Source organism: Acomys minous (assembly GCF_964271855.1).
Source record: "Acomys minous genome assembly, chromosome: 16".
Lineage (NCBI taxonomy): Eukaryota > Metazoa > Chordata > Mammalia > Rodentia > Muridae > Acomys > Acomys minous.
Window position 1 is genome coordinate 73,555,285 of NC_140498.1, and position 13,419 is coordinate 73,568,703.

General features: G+C 46.6%; 1 protein-coding gene across 6 annotated transcripts in view; it reads left to right on the forward strand.

The window, feature by feature from the left end:
• Positions 1-13,419, forward strand: part of STYXL1 (serine/threonine/tyrosine interacting like 1) — a 35,850-nt gene that overhangs the window by 6,340 nt on the left and 16,091 nt on the right. Inside the window, exons 2-5 of one of the 6 annotated variants that reach the window (XM_084764795.1) lie at positions 603-755; positions 1,832-1,938; positions 4,743-4,804; positions 7,287-7,440. The exons of 1 other annotated variant lie outside the window; for it this stretch is intronic. In XM_084764795.1, coding sequence (XP_084620921.1) covers positions 685-755; positions 1,832-1,938; positions 4,743-4,804; positions 7,287-7,440 — 394 coding nt within the window. In that variant the 5' untranslated portion in view covers positions 603-684. The remainder of the gene's footprint in view (positions 1-602; positions 756-1,831; positions 1,939-4,742; positions 4,805-7,286; positions 7,441-13,419) is intronic. 4 more of the 6 variants (XM_084764796.1, XM_084764797.1, XM_084764798.1 and 1 more) reach the window with 4 other exon arrangements.

The window sequence follows — 13,419 nt, forward strand, 5'->3', positions numbered from 1 at the left end:
TCCTCCATCTTGTCCAGCCTCCTGTCGTCTCGGTTTAGCAACTACATCTTTAGATAGCCGGTGGCAGCTCCCAGCTGAGGAAGGAATATTCAAAATGTGAGCCATGGCAGACATTTCATATTCAAACCATAATATTAAAACATTTGGCTGGGCATGGCACACACCTTTAATTCCAGCATTCAGAAGGCAGAGGCAGGCAGACCTCTTGTGAATTTGAGGCCAGCCTGGTCTACAGAATGAGTTCCAGGACAACCAGGGCTCTGTTACCCAGGGAAACCCTGTCTTGAAAAAAACTTTTTGAAAGACCTATTTTATTTTAAACTGTGTATATGCCTGCGTGTCTGTGTGTGTGTGGGGGGGCGGTGTATGCACATGTAATGCAGGTGCCGGTGGAGGCCATAAGAGGGTGCTGGACCACCTGAAAGTAGAGTCACAGACAGTTGTGAGTCACCTGACGTGGGGACTGGGATATGAACTCAGATCTTCTACAAGAGCACTACATGCTCTCGACCACAGAGTCATCTCTCCAGCCCCTGTTTTATTTTAATTATTAGGTGATGGAAAGATGGCTTCGTAGCTAAGAGCATTTGTTATTCTTGCAGAGATTCCTAACACCCCCATATGATGGCTCACAGCCATCCCTAACTCCAGTTCCATGGGATCCAACACCCTCTTCAGAACTCCATGAACACAGGCATGCACATGATACACAATCAAACAGGCATGCAGAACACTCAGAAAAATGAGCCTAAAAGGTGAGTTGTGTCTCTCTGTGTGTAGGTGTCTGTGTCATGGTATGCACGTGGATATCCCAGGATAAATGTTAGGAGTCCATTCCCTCCTACTGTGGGTTCCAGGATCAAACTCAGGTCATCAGGGCTGCACAGCAAGTGCTTTCACACACCAAACAATCTTGCCTACTCCATAGCAATTTTTATAGTATACCTCCGTTAAGTTAGTATATATTTCATTATGTTTCCATATGATCATATCTGCATTCCCTGTTGGACTCAAACTTTGATAAGATCGTCTTGTTCAAGCCAGTGGTGGCGTACGCCTTTAATCCCAGCACTCGGGAGGCAGAGGCAGGTGGATCCCTGTGAGTTCAATGCCAGCCTGGTCTGCAGAGTGAGACCAAGACAGCCAGGACTACACAATGAACCTTGTCTCAAAAAAAAAAAAAAAAAAAAAAAGATCGTCTTGTTCTTGGTTATTTCTAAGGCTTGGCATAAAAGGTGCTCATTGTTTGCTGATAAAAAAATAGAGCTGTTAAGGTAGCTCAGGAGCTACCTAACGTGGGGATTCTAGGCTCAATTCCCAGTTTGTGCATACACACATACTTACACAGACACACACACACACGGGGAGAGAGAGAACAAACAAAATAGTAAATGTCTATGTAATACCTCCTTGGTATTATATGGCTTCATAGGTTCTAATATACATCTACATATTCATGTTATATTTGCATATTCTTTTTAAAAATATTTATTTATTATTATGTGTACAGTGTTCTGCCTGCATGTAACACCTGTCTGCCAGAAGAATGCAGCAGTCTCATTTTAGATGGTTGTGAGCCACCATGTTGTTGCTGAGAAGTGAACTCAGGACCTTTGGAAGGGTAGCCTGTGCTCTTAACCTCTGAGCCATCTCACCAGCCACTATAATTGCATATTCATGTATTGTGGTTTACACGTGCTAGGTAAACACAGTCAGTTTACAGCTACAGCCCGAGCTCCTGACTTCCAATTTTTGAAGTATCTCATTTTCTGGTTATTTGTCTTAAATAGAGAGATGTGTGTTAAACTTGGACATTGTTGATTTTTTCCAGTAGGATGGCTGACTTGCTTTTCTGTGAGCCAACAGAACTCTATAACATCTTGAATCAGGTCTCCAAGCTGTCCAGATTAGCTGAACCCAACTACCTCTGTTTACTGGGTAAGTAGAAAACAATAACAACACACCAACCAAACACACCAACATAAGACACTAGACACACACAGCAACATACACAAACACACCAACCAAACACACATACTATCTTAGGGTTTCATTGCTATGAAGAGACACCATGTCCATGGCAACTTTTAAAAAAAATATTTATTTATTTATTATGTATACAATGTTTTGCCTGTATGTACACCTATAGGCCAGAAGAGGGCACCAAATTTCATTATAGATGGTTATGAAATACCATGTGGTTGCTGGGAATTGAACTCAGGACCTCTGGAAGAGCAGCCAGTCCTCTTAACTCCTGAGCCATCTCTCCAGCCCCTTAAAAATTTTTTTAAAATAAATGACTTTTAATGTATTTATTTATACAGTATTCTGCCTGCAGGCCAGAAGAGGGCACCAGATCTTATTATAGATGGTTGTGAGCCGCCACTATGTGGTTGCTGGGAATTGAACTCAGGATCTTTGAAAGAACAGACAGTGCTCTTACCCTCTGAGCCATCTCTCCAGCCCATGCACAGCAACTCTTATAAAAGAAAACATTTAACAGAGGCTCACAGTTTCAGAGGTTTAGCCCATTATCACTATGGTGGGGAACATGGCGGTGTCCAGGCAGACATGGTGCTGGAGAAGGAGCTGAGAGCTCTACATCTTGATCAGAAGGCAGCAGAAGAGTATGTGCCACATTGAGCCTGGCTGACTTGGCTCCCAGCTGAGCACAGACCTCAGAACCCGCCACACTTCCTTCAGCAAGGCCACACCACCTAACAGTGCCATTTCCTGTGGGCCAAGCATTCAACCACACGAGTCTATGGGGGCCCTTCCTGTTCAAACTACCACACATACCAACATACAGACACATGACACTCACACCAACACAAGCATCAGCACACAGTGCTGCAAACCTTCCTCTTGAAGGTCAGCAAAATTGCAGGGGGGCAATGAATGGTGGGTTCAAAATGCTGCCTGTGATTAGGCTGAGAGATGGCTCAGTGGATTAGGCACTTGCCACGCGTGCGTGAATACCAGAGTTTGCTCCTTAGCACCCATATAAAAGTCATATATAGCCTGGCACGGTGACACATGCTTGTAGAGGCATGAAGGAGGCAGATCTCTGAGTTTGAGACCAGCCTGGTCTACAAAGAGACCAGACAAGCCTACACAGAGAAACCCAGTCTCCCCTGTCTCAAAAACAAAAACAAAAAACAAAAGCAAAAAAACCCAATAAAACAAAAAAAGTCGGAGGCTGGAGAGATGGCTCAGCAGTTAAGAGCTTTTTCAAAGGTCCTGAGTTCAATTTCCAGAAACTATAGGGTGGCTCACAACCATCTATACTGAGATCTGGTTCCCTCTTCTGGCGGGCAGGTGTACGTGCAGGCAAAAAACTGTATATACACAATAAATAAATACATCTTTTTAAAAAGAAAAGGATGCTTTTAAAAAATCGTATTGCCCGGCATGGTGGCGCATGCATATAATCCCAGCACTTGGGAGGCAGAGGCAGGTGGATTGCTGTGAGTTCTAGGCCAGCCTTATCTACAAGTGAGTCCAGGACAGCCAAGGCTACATAGAGAAACCCTGTCTTGAAAAAAAAAAAAAAGTCCTATTATAGCAGCCTGCCTGTAATCCCAGAACTCAGGATGGGGAAGCAGGATTTACCAATCAGGCTGGCTAACTAGACTCTGTGAAAGGGTAAGTTCTGAGTTCAGGGACAGACCTGGACTCAGAAAATGAGGTAGAGAGGGATTGAGGAAGATACACAGGCATGTGTGCATGTATATACTTGTACCGCCACACACTCTTCTGCACATGCGTATATACATACAGCACATACACGTGCACATGCAAACAAAGGGAAACAATGCTGCAGTTGAAAGTTATACTACTTGAAAGAATTCAAGATTAGATCAAGGGAAGTTGTGTACAGCGTAGTGACTCAGGCCTGTGGTCCCAGTCCCAAGGCAGCTGAGTCAAGAGTTTCAGGCTGACTGGGTTACATGGTGAAACTCTGCTTCAAAGAAATGAAGAGGTAGCTGGGCAGTGGTGGCGCACGCCTTTAATCCCAGCAGTCGGGAGGCAGAGGCAGGTGGATTGCTGTGAGTTCGAAACCAGCCTGGTCTACAAAGTGAGTCCAGAACAGCCAAGGCTACACAAAGAAACCCTGTCTCAGCACCCCCCCCCAAAAAAAAGAAAGGAAAAAGAAATGAAGAGGCTAGGCAGGCAGTGGTGGCACGTCTTCAGTCCCAGCACTTGGGAGGCAGTGGATCTCTTTGACGTCAAGGCCAGCCTGGTTTACAGAGTACATTCCAGGACATCCAGGGCTACACAGAGTAACCGCTCCCCGCCCCCCGCCAAAAAAGAAGTGAAGAGATGGAGGTAGTGGAATTAGAAGTCGTTTTGTTTTAAGGCAGAGTCCTGGGGCTAGAGAGATGGGTAAAGGTGTTTGCTGTCAAGTTGATGACCTGAGTCCAGTTCCTGGAACCCACAAGATAGAGAGAACTGACTCCTACAGGTTATCCTCTGACCTCCACTTAAATATGGCATGTTAGAACATACATTATGTATGTGTACACACATATAAATATAGAAATTATTTATTTGAAGCAAGAATTTTACTATGTATTCCAGGCTGGCTTCAAACTCACAGTCCTGCCTCCATTTCTCTCTACACACACACTCGGGGCTGAGATCACAGCTGTGTTTTGCGTGGAGAGTTATTTACCTTCCCGGCAGTGTTCTCAACGTTCCTTTACAATTGCAGTTCTGAGTTCAATCCTTTTCTTTGCCAGATGTTCGATCCAAAAGGCAGTATGACGAGAGCCACGTGATCACTGCCCTTAGAGTAAAGAAGGTATCCAGCTGAGTCAGGGTCCCCAGGCCGGGAAGGAGCGGGAGGTTCTGCCTGGGTCCAGAGGGTGCCAGGACGATGCGTGTCCCATGAGTCCCTCCCACATCCCCTAGAGCTCCTCTTGGTACCAGTCCCTGTTCCTGCTGTTACTAAGTGGACCACATGGCCTCAGTCAGCGGTGCCTGTGATCTGGGAAAGAAGGTACACACAGCCTCTGTGCATCTGCTCTCGGCCTCCAGGGCTTGGCTATGAGCTTCTTGCTGGGTCACCTTGTTTTTAGCCTCTGGCATCTGGTAGGTGGTCAGTACAGACTGTTGGCAAGTTCCAGCGACCAGAAAAAGGCCTTTCCTCTGCCCAAAGAACCTCCCAGCCTTTGTTTACCTTGTGTGTGTGTGTGTGTGTGTGTGTGTGTGTGTGTGTGTGTGTGTTTATGTGATGTGTGTTCTGCCTGCAGGTACTCCCACATGCCAGAAGAAGATACCAGATCTCATTATAGATGGTTGTGAGCCACCATGTGGTTGTTGGGAATTGAATTCAGGACCTTAAAGAGCAGACAATGCTCTTAACCTCAGAGCCATCTCTCCAGCTCTTAACATTATTTTTTAAAACTTATATGTGTATGTGTGAATGTGTGTGCACATGTGTGCAGGCACCTGCAGAGTGCAGAAGACGATACTGGATCCATTGACTCCCCTAGAGCTAGAGTTACAGGTAGGTGTGAGCCACCCAAGGGAGGTGCTGGGAACTGAGCTCAAGGCTTCTTCAAGTGTAGCAAATATTCTTAACTGCTGAGTGATCTCCCCAGCCTCCTTTATTTTATTTTTTTTTAATCTTTATTTATTATTATGTATACAGTGCTCTGTCTGCATATACACCTGCAGGCCAGAAGATGGCATTAGATCACATTATAGACGCTTATGAACCACCGTGTGGTTGCTGGAAATTGAACTCAGGACCTTTGGGAGAGCAGACAGTGCTTTTAACCTCTGAGCCCTTTCTTCAGCCCTCCAGCCCCCTTTATTTACACCTCTCCTCTTTCTGTCTCTCTCTGTGTGTCTTCCCTTTTTCTAGGGGTGGGGTCAGGGTGGTCAGGCCATGTCACACGTGGGGATCAGAGTATAACCACTACACCCTCAGCTGTCATCTAGTTAGGAATCCTGGAATTCTGCTGTTAGGTTCCTGTATGTGTCTAGTACTGTGAGATTACACCCCCTCCCCAGGTGACCTCACTCCCTCCTCAGGTGATGCCACCCCCTTAGTATTCACTACCTTTTGAATTACTTTTCTCATTCATTACAGTGACAAAGGCAATTGCAGGGAGCAAGGGAGAGGGTATTAGCGCACAGTTTGAGGGATGTAGTCCTGTCTTAGTAGAGAAGGCACGATGCAAGCATGTGAGCCAACAGGTCACATTTCGTCCATAGTCAGGAAGCAGAGAGATGGACCGGAAATGAGGCAAGACTATATAATACCTCAAGGCTCATCCCCTGTGATTTACTTTGTCTGACAAGGCTTCACTTGCTACAGGTTCCACAACTACCCCAAATAGTGTCATCACCTGGGGACACTTGTGCCTGTGGGAGACATTTCACACTGAAAACACACAACATCTTGTTTCCACTCTTGGGACCTACATTATGGTGACCCAGCCACTGACCACTCACCAATACCATGCTGCCTCCTGGCTTCTGCTCACTGTGTGTCATTTAAATGAACCATGTGTCTGACGCCTATCACATGCCAGAGACTCTAGAAGTTGAAGGTGCATTAGTGTAATGGTTTATAGTGGCCACATGGCAGGAGACAAAGCTCTGGGCATGTCTGTGTAACTGAGGTGGGGACACTCACCCCAGAGTGTGGTCAGTACCGCCCCCTGGGCTGGATCCGGACTGAATAAAATGGGAAAGTGAAGCTGGGCAATGGTGTACACTTTGAATACAGCACTTAGGAGGCCGAGGAGGAGGAGCTCTGTGAGCCAAAATGAACCCTTCCTCCTGGAAGCTGCTCTTGTCAGGTGTTCTGCCACAGCGGTGACAACAGTCAGTGATACAGGTAGAGATTACACAAAAGACCCAAGCCCCTGCTGTCCTGTAACTTGCATTTGGGCTCATGCTTTTCCCAGTGACATTTCCTCACTTGGGGCTTCGGTACCCAAGCCTTCTTACCCTCTTCACGAGTGGTTTTAGGTTTGGTTCTCCTGCTGGCATCCAGTCACAGTGACTCTGATGGGCTGTGAGTCCAGTGATGGGCCAGCCATTGTCCAGCCAGGCCGGTCACGTGCTGCCGTCCTTCTTAGTGGTGGGCAGCAGAGACCCCTCCAGGATTCAAGAGACTCTCCCTTCCATTAGTGGTGTTTCCTGGCTCCCGATTCACCAGGGGAAGGAGGGCAGGGCCCAAACCCCTACCCAAGGCTCCTCTGGGATGCTGTGTAGGGACAGCATGCCCAGCTGAGCTCCCTGGCAACACATTTTTGTGGTTTCCTCAGAAACATAATCAGTACCTCATCCCGGAGTCCGTGGATCTGGACTGTGTGAGATATTGCATCGTGTACGACAGCAACACCAGTTCCTTGGAGCTGCGCATACGGCCGCATGAAGGGGAGGAAGAAGAAGAAAGAGAGGTGGAGGATGATGAGACTGGTAATCACACCCCAGGAGAACTTTCTTAGTCTTTTTGGTGTTGTTTACTCCCGGAACTCAGGAAACAGACAGGCAGATCTCTCTGACTTTGATGCCAGCCTGGTCTACAGAGGGACATCCAGGGCCACCTGAGTGCTGGGCTTACAGACATTACAGATGTGTGCAATCATGCTTGGGTCACACAATGCTGGGAATGGAACCCAGAGCCTCAAGCTTGCCAGGCAAGCACTCTGCCAGTAGAGCCCCAGCCCCAGCCTTCTCAAGTCTTTAGGTCCACAAGAATGATAGTGGGCCGGGTGTGGTAGCGCACGCCTATAGTGGGCCGGGTGTGGTGGCGCACACCTTTAATCCCAGCAGGGGCAGGCAGATCTCTGTGAGTTGGAGGCCATCTTGATCTACAAAGTGAGTCTGGGACAACCAGGGCTGTTTCACAGAGAAACCCTGTCTCAAAAAAGAAACCCCCCAAAAAAGAATAATAGTGGACAGTCGCTGTATTTCTTTATTTTTGTTGGGTGTGACCGTATTAGCTGAGGGAAACAAGGGAAATGATTTCTCTATTTTACTTCTTTACAGTGTGTGTGTGTGTGTGTGCACGTGTATGTGCATGTGCGCACAGGCCTGTGAAGACTAGAAGTCAGCCTCAAGTGTCAGTCCTCAAGTGCTAGAATGACCTTGTGTTTTGAGACTGACTCTGCTGGCCTGCAGATTGCCAGGAAGGCTAGGCTGGCTGGCCAGTGAGCCACAGGGATCCACCTCTGCAGGCGCGGGCATTGCAAAAGTATGCCGCTGTTCCTGCCTTTTTTACGCAGGCTCTGGGGGTAGAACTCAGGTCTTCAATTACCAGCTAAGCCATTTTCTGTGCATGTGTGCAGCTCCACACATGCAAGAATATGCATACACATGTGTGTATCTCATATACACACATGGAAGATAGAAGGAGGAGGAGAAGGTGAAATCACTCACATGCCTACTGGGTGAGCTCTCTGGCTGCACTTGATCTGAAAATCAGTGGCCCCAAATGTCAAAATGTAAATATCATATTTTTGGGTCCAGAATTCAGGAGCCACTCATCCAGGAGACCCAGGGGTTATGATCAAGGTGTCAGCTGGGGACAGGTGTGGTAGCACATGGAAATAACTTTTGCACTGGGGAGGCTGAAGCAGGACGATTAAGTTTTAGGATAATCTGGGCTGCAGAGTGAGACCATGTTTCTTTCTTTTTTTTTTTTTAAGATTTATTTATTATTATGTATACAATACACTGCCTGCATGTATACCTGCAGGCCAGAAGAGGGCATCAGATCACATCATAGATGGTTGTGAGCCACCATGTGGTTGCTGGGAATTGAACTCAGGACCTCTGGAAGAGCAGTCAGTGCTCTTAACTGCTGAGCCATCTCTCCAGCCCCCATGAGACCATGTTTCAAATGAAAACAAACAACTGGACTGGGACTGTGGCTTAGCGTGCACGCCTAGCATGAGTAAAGCCCAAGGTCCACCTAGCGCCACATAAGCAGGGTGTGAAGGTGCACACTTGGGGTCTGGAGGCAGGAGGACAGAAGCCAAAAGCTGTTATCAGTTACACAACAAGTTCGAGGTCAGGCTGGGGTGCATGAGACCCTGTCTCTAAGTAGTCAAGCATAATGGTGCACACCTTTAATCCCAACACTCAGGAGGCAGAGGGAGGCCGATCTGTGAGTTCGAGGCCAGCCTGGCGGTCTACAGGGTAAGTTCCAGGACAGCTAGGGCTACATAGTGAAACTTTATCTCAGTAAATAAATAGATAAAATTGGGCTAAAGCTATACAGTGGTGTAACATTTGCCTCCCATGCATAAGGCCCAAGGTCCAATCCTCACTATTATGCAAAATAAATAAGCCACTAGGGTGACTCAGCAGGCAGATGCACTTGCCACCAAGTTTAACAGCCTGAGTTTGGTCCCCAGGGCACACATGGTGGAAAGAGAGCATTTACTCCAACTGACCCCAATGTGTGTGAAGATACACATGCACATGTATGTACACACACAAAAGAATAAATAAAAATCAAACGACTCCTCAAAAACATATGTGGTCAGTTCTAAGACATTTTTAAAAAAGATTTATTATGTATACAGTGTTTTGCCTGCATATAACCTGCACACCAGAGGACACCAAATCTCATTATGTATGGTTGTAAGCCACCATGTGGTTGCTGGGAATTGAACTCAGGACCTTTTCAAGAGCAGCCAGTGTTCTTAACCTCTGAGCCATCTCTCCATCTCCCTAAGACATTTAGTTACAGTTTCAGCACTGGTTTATTCTCTTTTTTAGCCCATAGGTTTGCAATTATGGGCTGTGCTGATGTGATGAATGTGGTCATTGGCACTCTCTGCCACTGGGTGGCGCTGTGGCTCCACCTTTAACAATTGTAATGCCATTGCTCATTCCCAGGTGGTCTTTGGCTTGGAATCTTCTACCCTGTGTGGGTTCCTTTGAGCTACAGTTTGTAGCTTTGAATCAGAGTCTAGTGTAGCCCAGGCTGGGCTCTAACTCACTGCAGAGGTGAGGGTGGCCTTGAACTTCTGGTCATCCTTTCTTCACCTTCTGAGTGCTGGGGTTATAGACATGTGCCACCATGCCATATGCAGTGTGGGATGGACCATGGGCATGCAAGGCAAGAGTTCTACCAACTGAGCTACATCTCTAACCCTTTTTGTTTGTTTGTACATTTGGGGCTGGGAGATGGCTCAGCAGCTAAGAGTATGTTCTGTTTTGGCAGAGGACCTGAGTTTGAGTCCCAGCACTTTATTTTATTTTTTTTTAATTTTAATTTTAGTTTTAATTTTAATTTAAATTTTTTCGAGACAGGGTTTCTCTGTGTAGCCTTGGCTGTCTTGGACTCACTTTGTAGACCAGGCTGGCCTTGATCTCACAGTCATCCGCCTGCCTCTGCCACCCAAGTGCTGGCATTAAAAGCGTGTGCCACCACGCCTGGCTTTATTTTATTTTATTTTAAAGATTTATATTTATTTATTTTGTATACAGTGTTCTGTCTGCACACCAGAAGAGGATACCAGGTCTCATTATAGATGGCTGTGAGCCACCATATGGTTGCTGGGAATTGGAACTCAGGACCTTTGGAAGAACAGCCAGTGCTCTTAACCTCTGAGCCATCTCTCCAGCCCCTATTTTATTTTTTTAAGGATTTGTTTTATTATGTATACAATGCTTGGCCTGCATGTACTCCTGCAGGCCAGAAGAGGTCTCCAGATCTCACTATAGATGGTTGTGAGCCACCATGTGGGTGCTGGGAATTGAACTCAGGACCTTTGGAAGAGCAGACAGTGCCCTTACCCTCTGAGCCATTGCTCCAGCCCAGAAAATTATGTTTATATATATACACATACATATATATATGTGGTATGTGTATGAGAGAGAGAGACATACCAGACATATGTGGATTCTGCCACACAAGTCCTAGGGATCAAACTCAGGTGATCAGGCTTGGCAGCAAGTGCCTTTACTCTCTGAGCCATCTCTCTGGCCTCACGTTTTTGAGACAGTGTCTCATGAAGCCCAGGCCGACCTCTGCATCACTGTAGCTTGAACTTCTGATCCCCCAGTGCTGGAACTACCACACGTTCAGCTTGTTCACAGCTAGGCCTGGAGCCTTAAGAACTGAGGCTGGGGAGGTGGCTCTGCAGTGAGGGCACAGCCTGCGTTTCTTCCCTGGGACACACAAGGAAGGAGAGCACCATCATCCACAAGTTGTCCTCTGACCTCCATATACATGCTATGGCAAAAACATGTCCCCACATACAAGTAAGTAAGTAAATGTCATTAAAAAAAATAACACTTGTACTATATGAGAGGTGTCATTGTGCTATTGAGTTTCTCACTCAGAAAGAGACCATAGCCAAATGTCACATTTCCACTCTAAGCAGATTTTCCCCAGTTAAAATGATGTCTTTTGGGTTGGGCCTGGTGGCAAACACCTTTAAATCACAGCATTTAGGAAACAGGTAGATCTCCGTGAGTTCAAGGCCAGCCTCATCCACATAGGGAGTATATAGGCCAGCCAGGGCTATGTAGTGGGACTGTCTTTTTAAAAAAGAAAGAAAAACAAAAAATTAAGAAGAAAAAAAAACCCAAAACAAAGCAAAAAGATAACCTTTGTGAAGCCAGATGTGCTAAAATGATGTCTTTCAGCCATGTGTGGTAGTGCATACCTGCAGTCTCACCATTGGTAAGCTGAGGCCAAGGGGTCAGGATCCCAAATCTGTCATTCTCCTGCTTCAGCTGTTTAATGCTAGGATTGCAGGCATGCACCAGCACACCCAGCTACTGTTCTTGACAAAAAGCCTTTTCTGAAACAGTAGGTGTGGTAGCTCTTGAAGCTGCTTAGCAGGTTGGCTGGGTTCTGTGGGAGTCCCCAGCTGTCTCTAATGCTGACCCTGTAGTTATGGAATTGCAGTGGAGAGGCAGATATCTAGGCTAAAGGTAACAGCATCGAGGTAGCCTGGGGATTCTATCCAACTCCCCTGTGGCCTCTGACCCACTAGTCTCTTGCTCAAGAGAGACACAGCTGGTGCCCTGTAATCCACTGTCTGGACTCTGGGACCTCTGAGCTAAGCCCCATAGGGAAAGGGGGTGACATTCACTTTGATACCTGCAAGTTCTCTCCGACCATGGTTTGCAGACCCAGGTTCATCCTCCAGATAGCTCCCTGCTACTTATGTCCTGAGCAATCCCTTTTGGAAGTGTCCTTGACTTCAGGAACAGTTCAGTTGATTTAATAAAACAAATTTTTCCTTCTCTAGTTGATTTTATTTTGTGTGTATATGTGGGTGCACATGTGTGGGTACATCCATGGAAGCCAGAGTGTTGATCCTCAGGTCTAAAAAGTTTTTTGTTTTGTTTTTGGTTGGTCAATTGTTTGGTTTCGAGACAGGGTTTCTCTTTGTAGTCCTGGCTGTCCTGGACTCACTTTGTAGAGCAGGCTGGCCTCAAACTCACAGTGATCCACCTGCTTCTTCCTCCTGAGTGCTAGTAAAAAGGTTTTAAAATGACATTGATCTAATTTATTGAGGGTGGGGTTTCACAGGTCTTGTATGGAGGTCCTGGGTTGAGGCCTGTCCATCTAACTTGGTGACAGATATTTATACACTGAACCGTCTTCCTGGTCCCACCTTACTTTTCGAGACTCTCTCATGTATAATTTACTGGTTCAGCTGGGCTGGCCGGCCATGGAGCCCCAGGGATCTGTCTGTCTTCATTGATGAGGTTATAAGCACACACCACCAAGCCCATTGTTTTTATGTGGGTTCTGGGAATGGAACTCAGGTCCTCAGGCCTTAATGACACTCTGCTATCTGAGCCATCTCCCCAGAAAGTTGGTTTGGGGGGCAGAGCCCATGCCCTTCTCCTGCTGCTGTGCTCTTGAGGTCTGCCAACCAATTTTCCTGGGCCAGAGTATCTTGGCCAAGGCAGGATTATGTGGGATCTCTGTTGAAGCCACATGAGGTGTATTAGTCACTTTCGTGCTGTGACAGAATGCCTGACAGACAGCCTAAGAGAGCAAAGACTGACTTTGCTCACAGCTTCAGAGGGTTCGCTCTGCGGTCACTGGCCCTCCACTTCCTCTTTTCACTGTGCCTCAGTCCCAGCTCATGGAATGGTGGTGCCACCTTCAGGATGGATCTTCCCTCCTTGTTTAAATTCTCCCTGGAAACATCCTCACATTTACACCCAAAGATACTTCTCCCCAGGGTCCTAGGTGACTTTAAGCTCAGACAAATGAATAATGAATATTAACTTATATAGCATAATTATGATTCATGGAAGCTTTAAGGGTTAAATTGATAGCAGACCATAAAAAGATGGTCAGTAAGATGATCCCTGGGACCCACATGGTGGAAGACTGACTGCACATGTGCACCAGGGTGTGAGTGCGTACACATTTATAGTCTCTCTCACACACACAGTCGTTGTGCGCACACA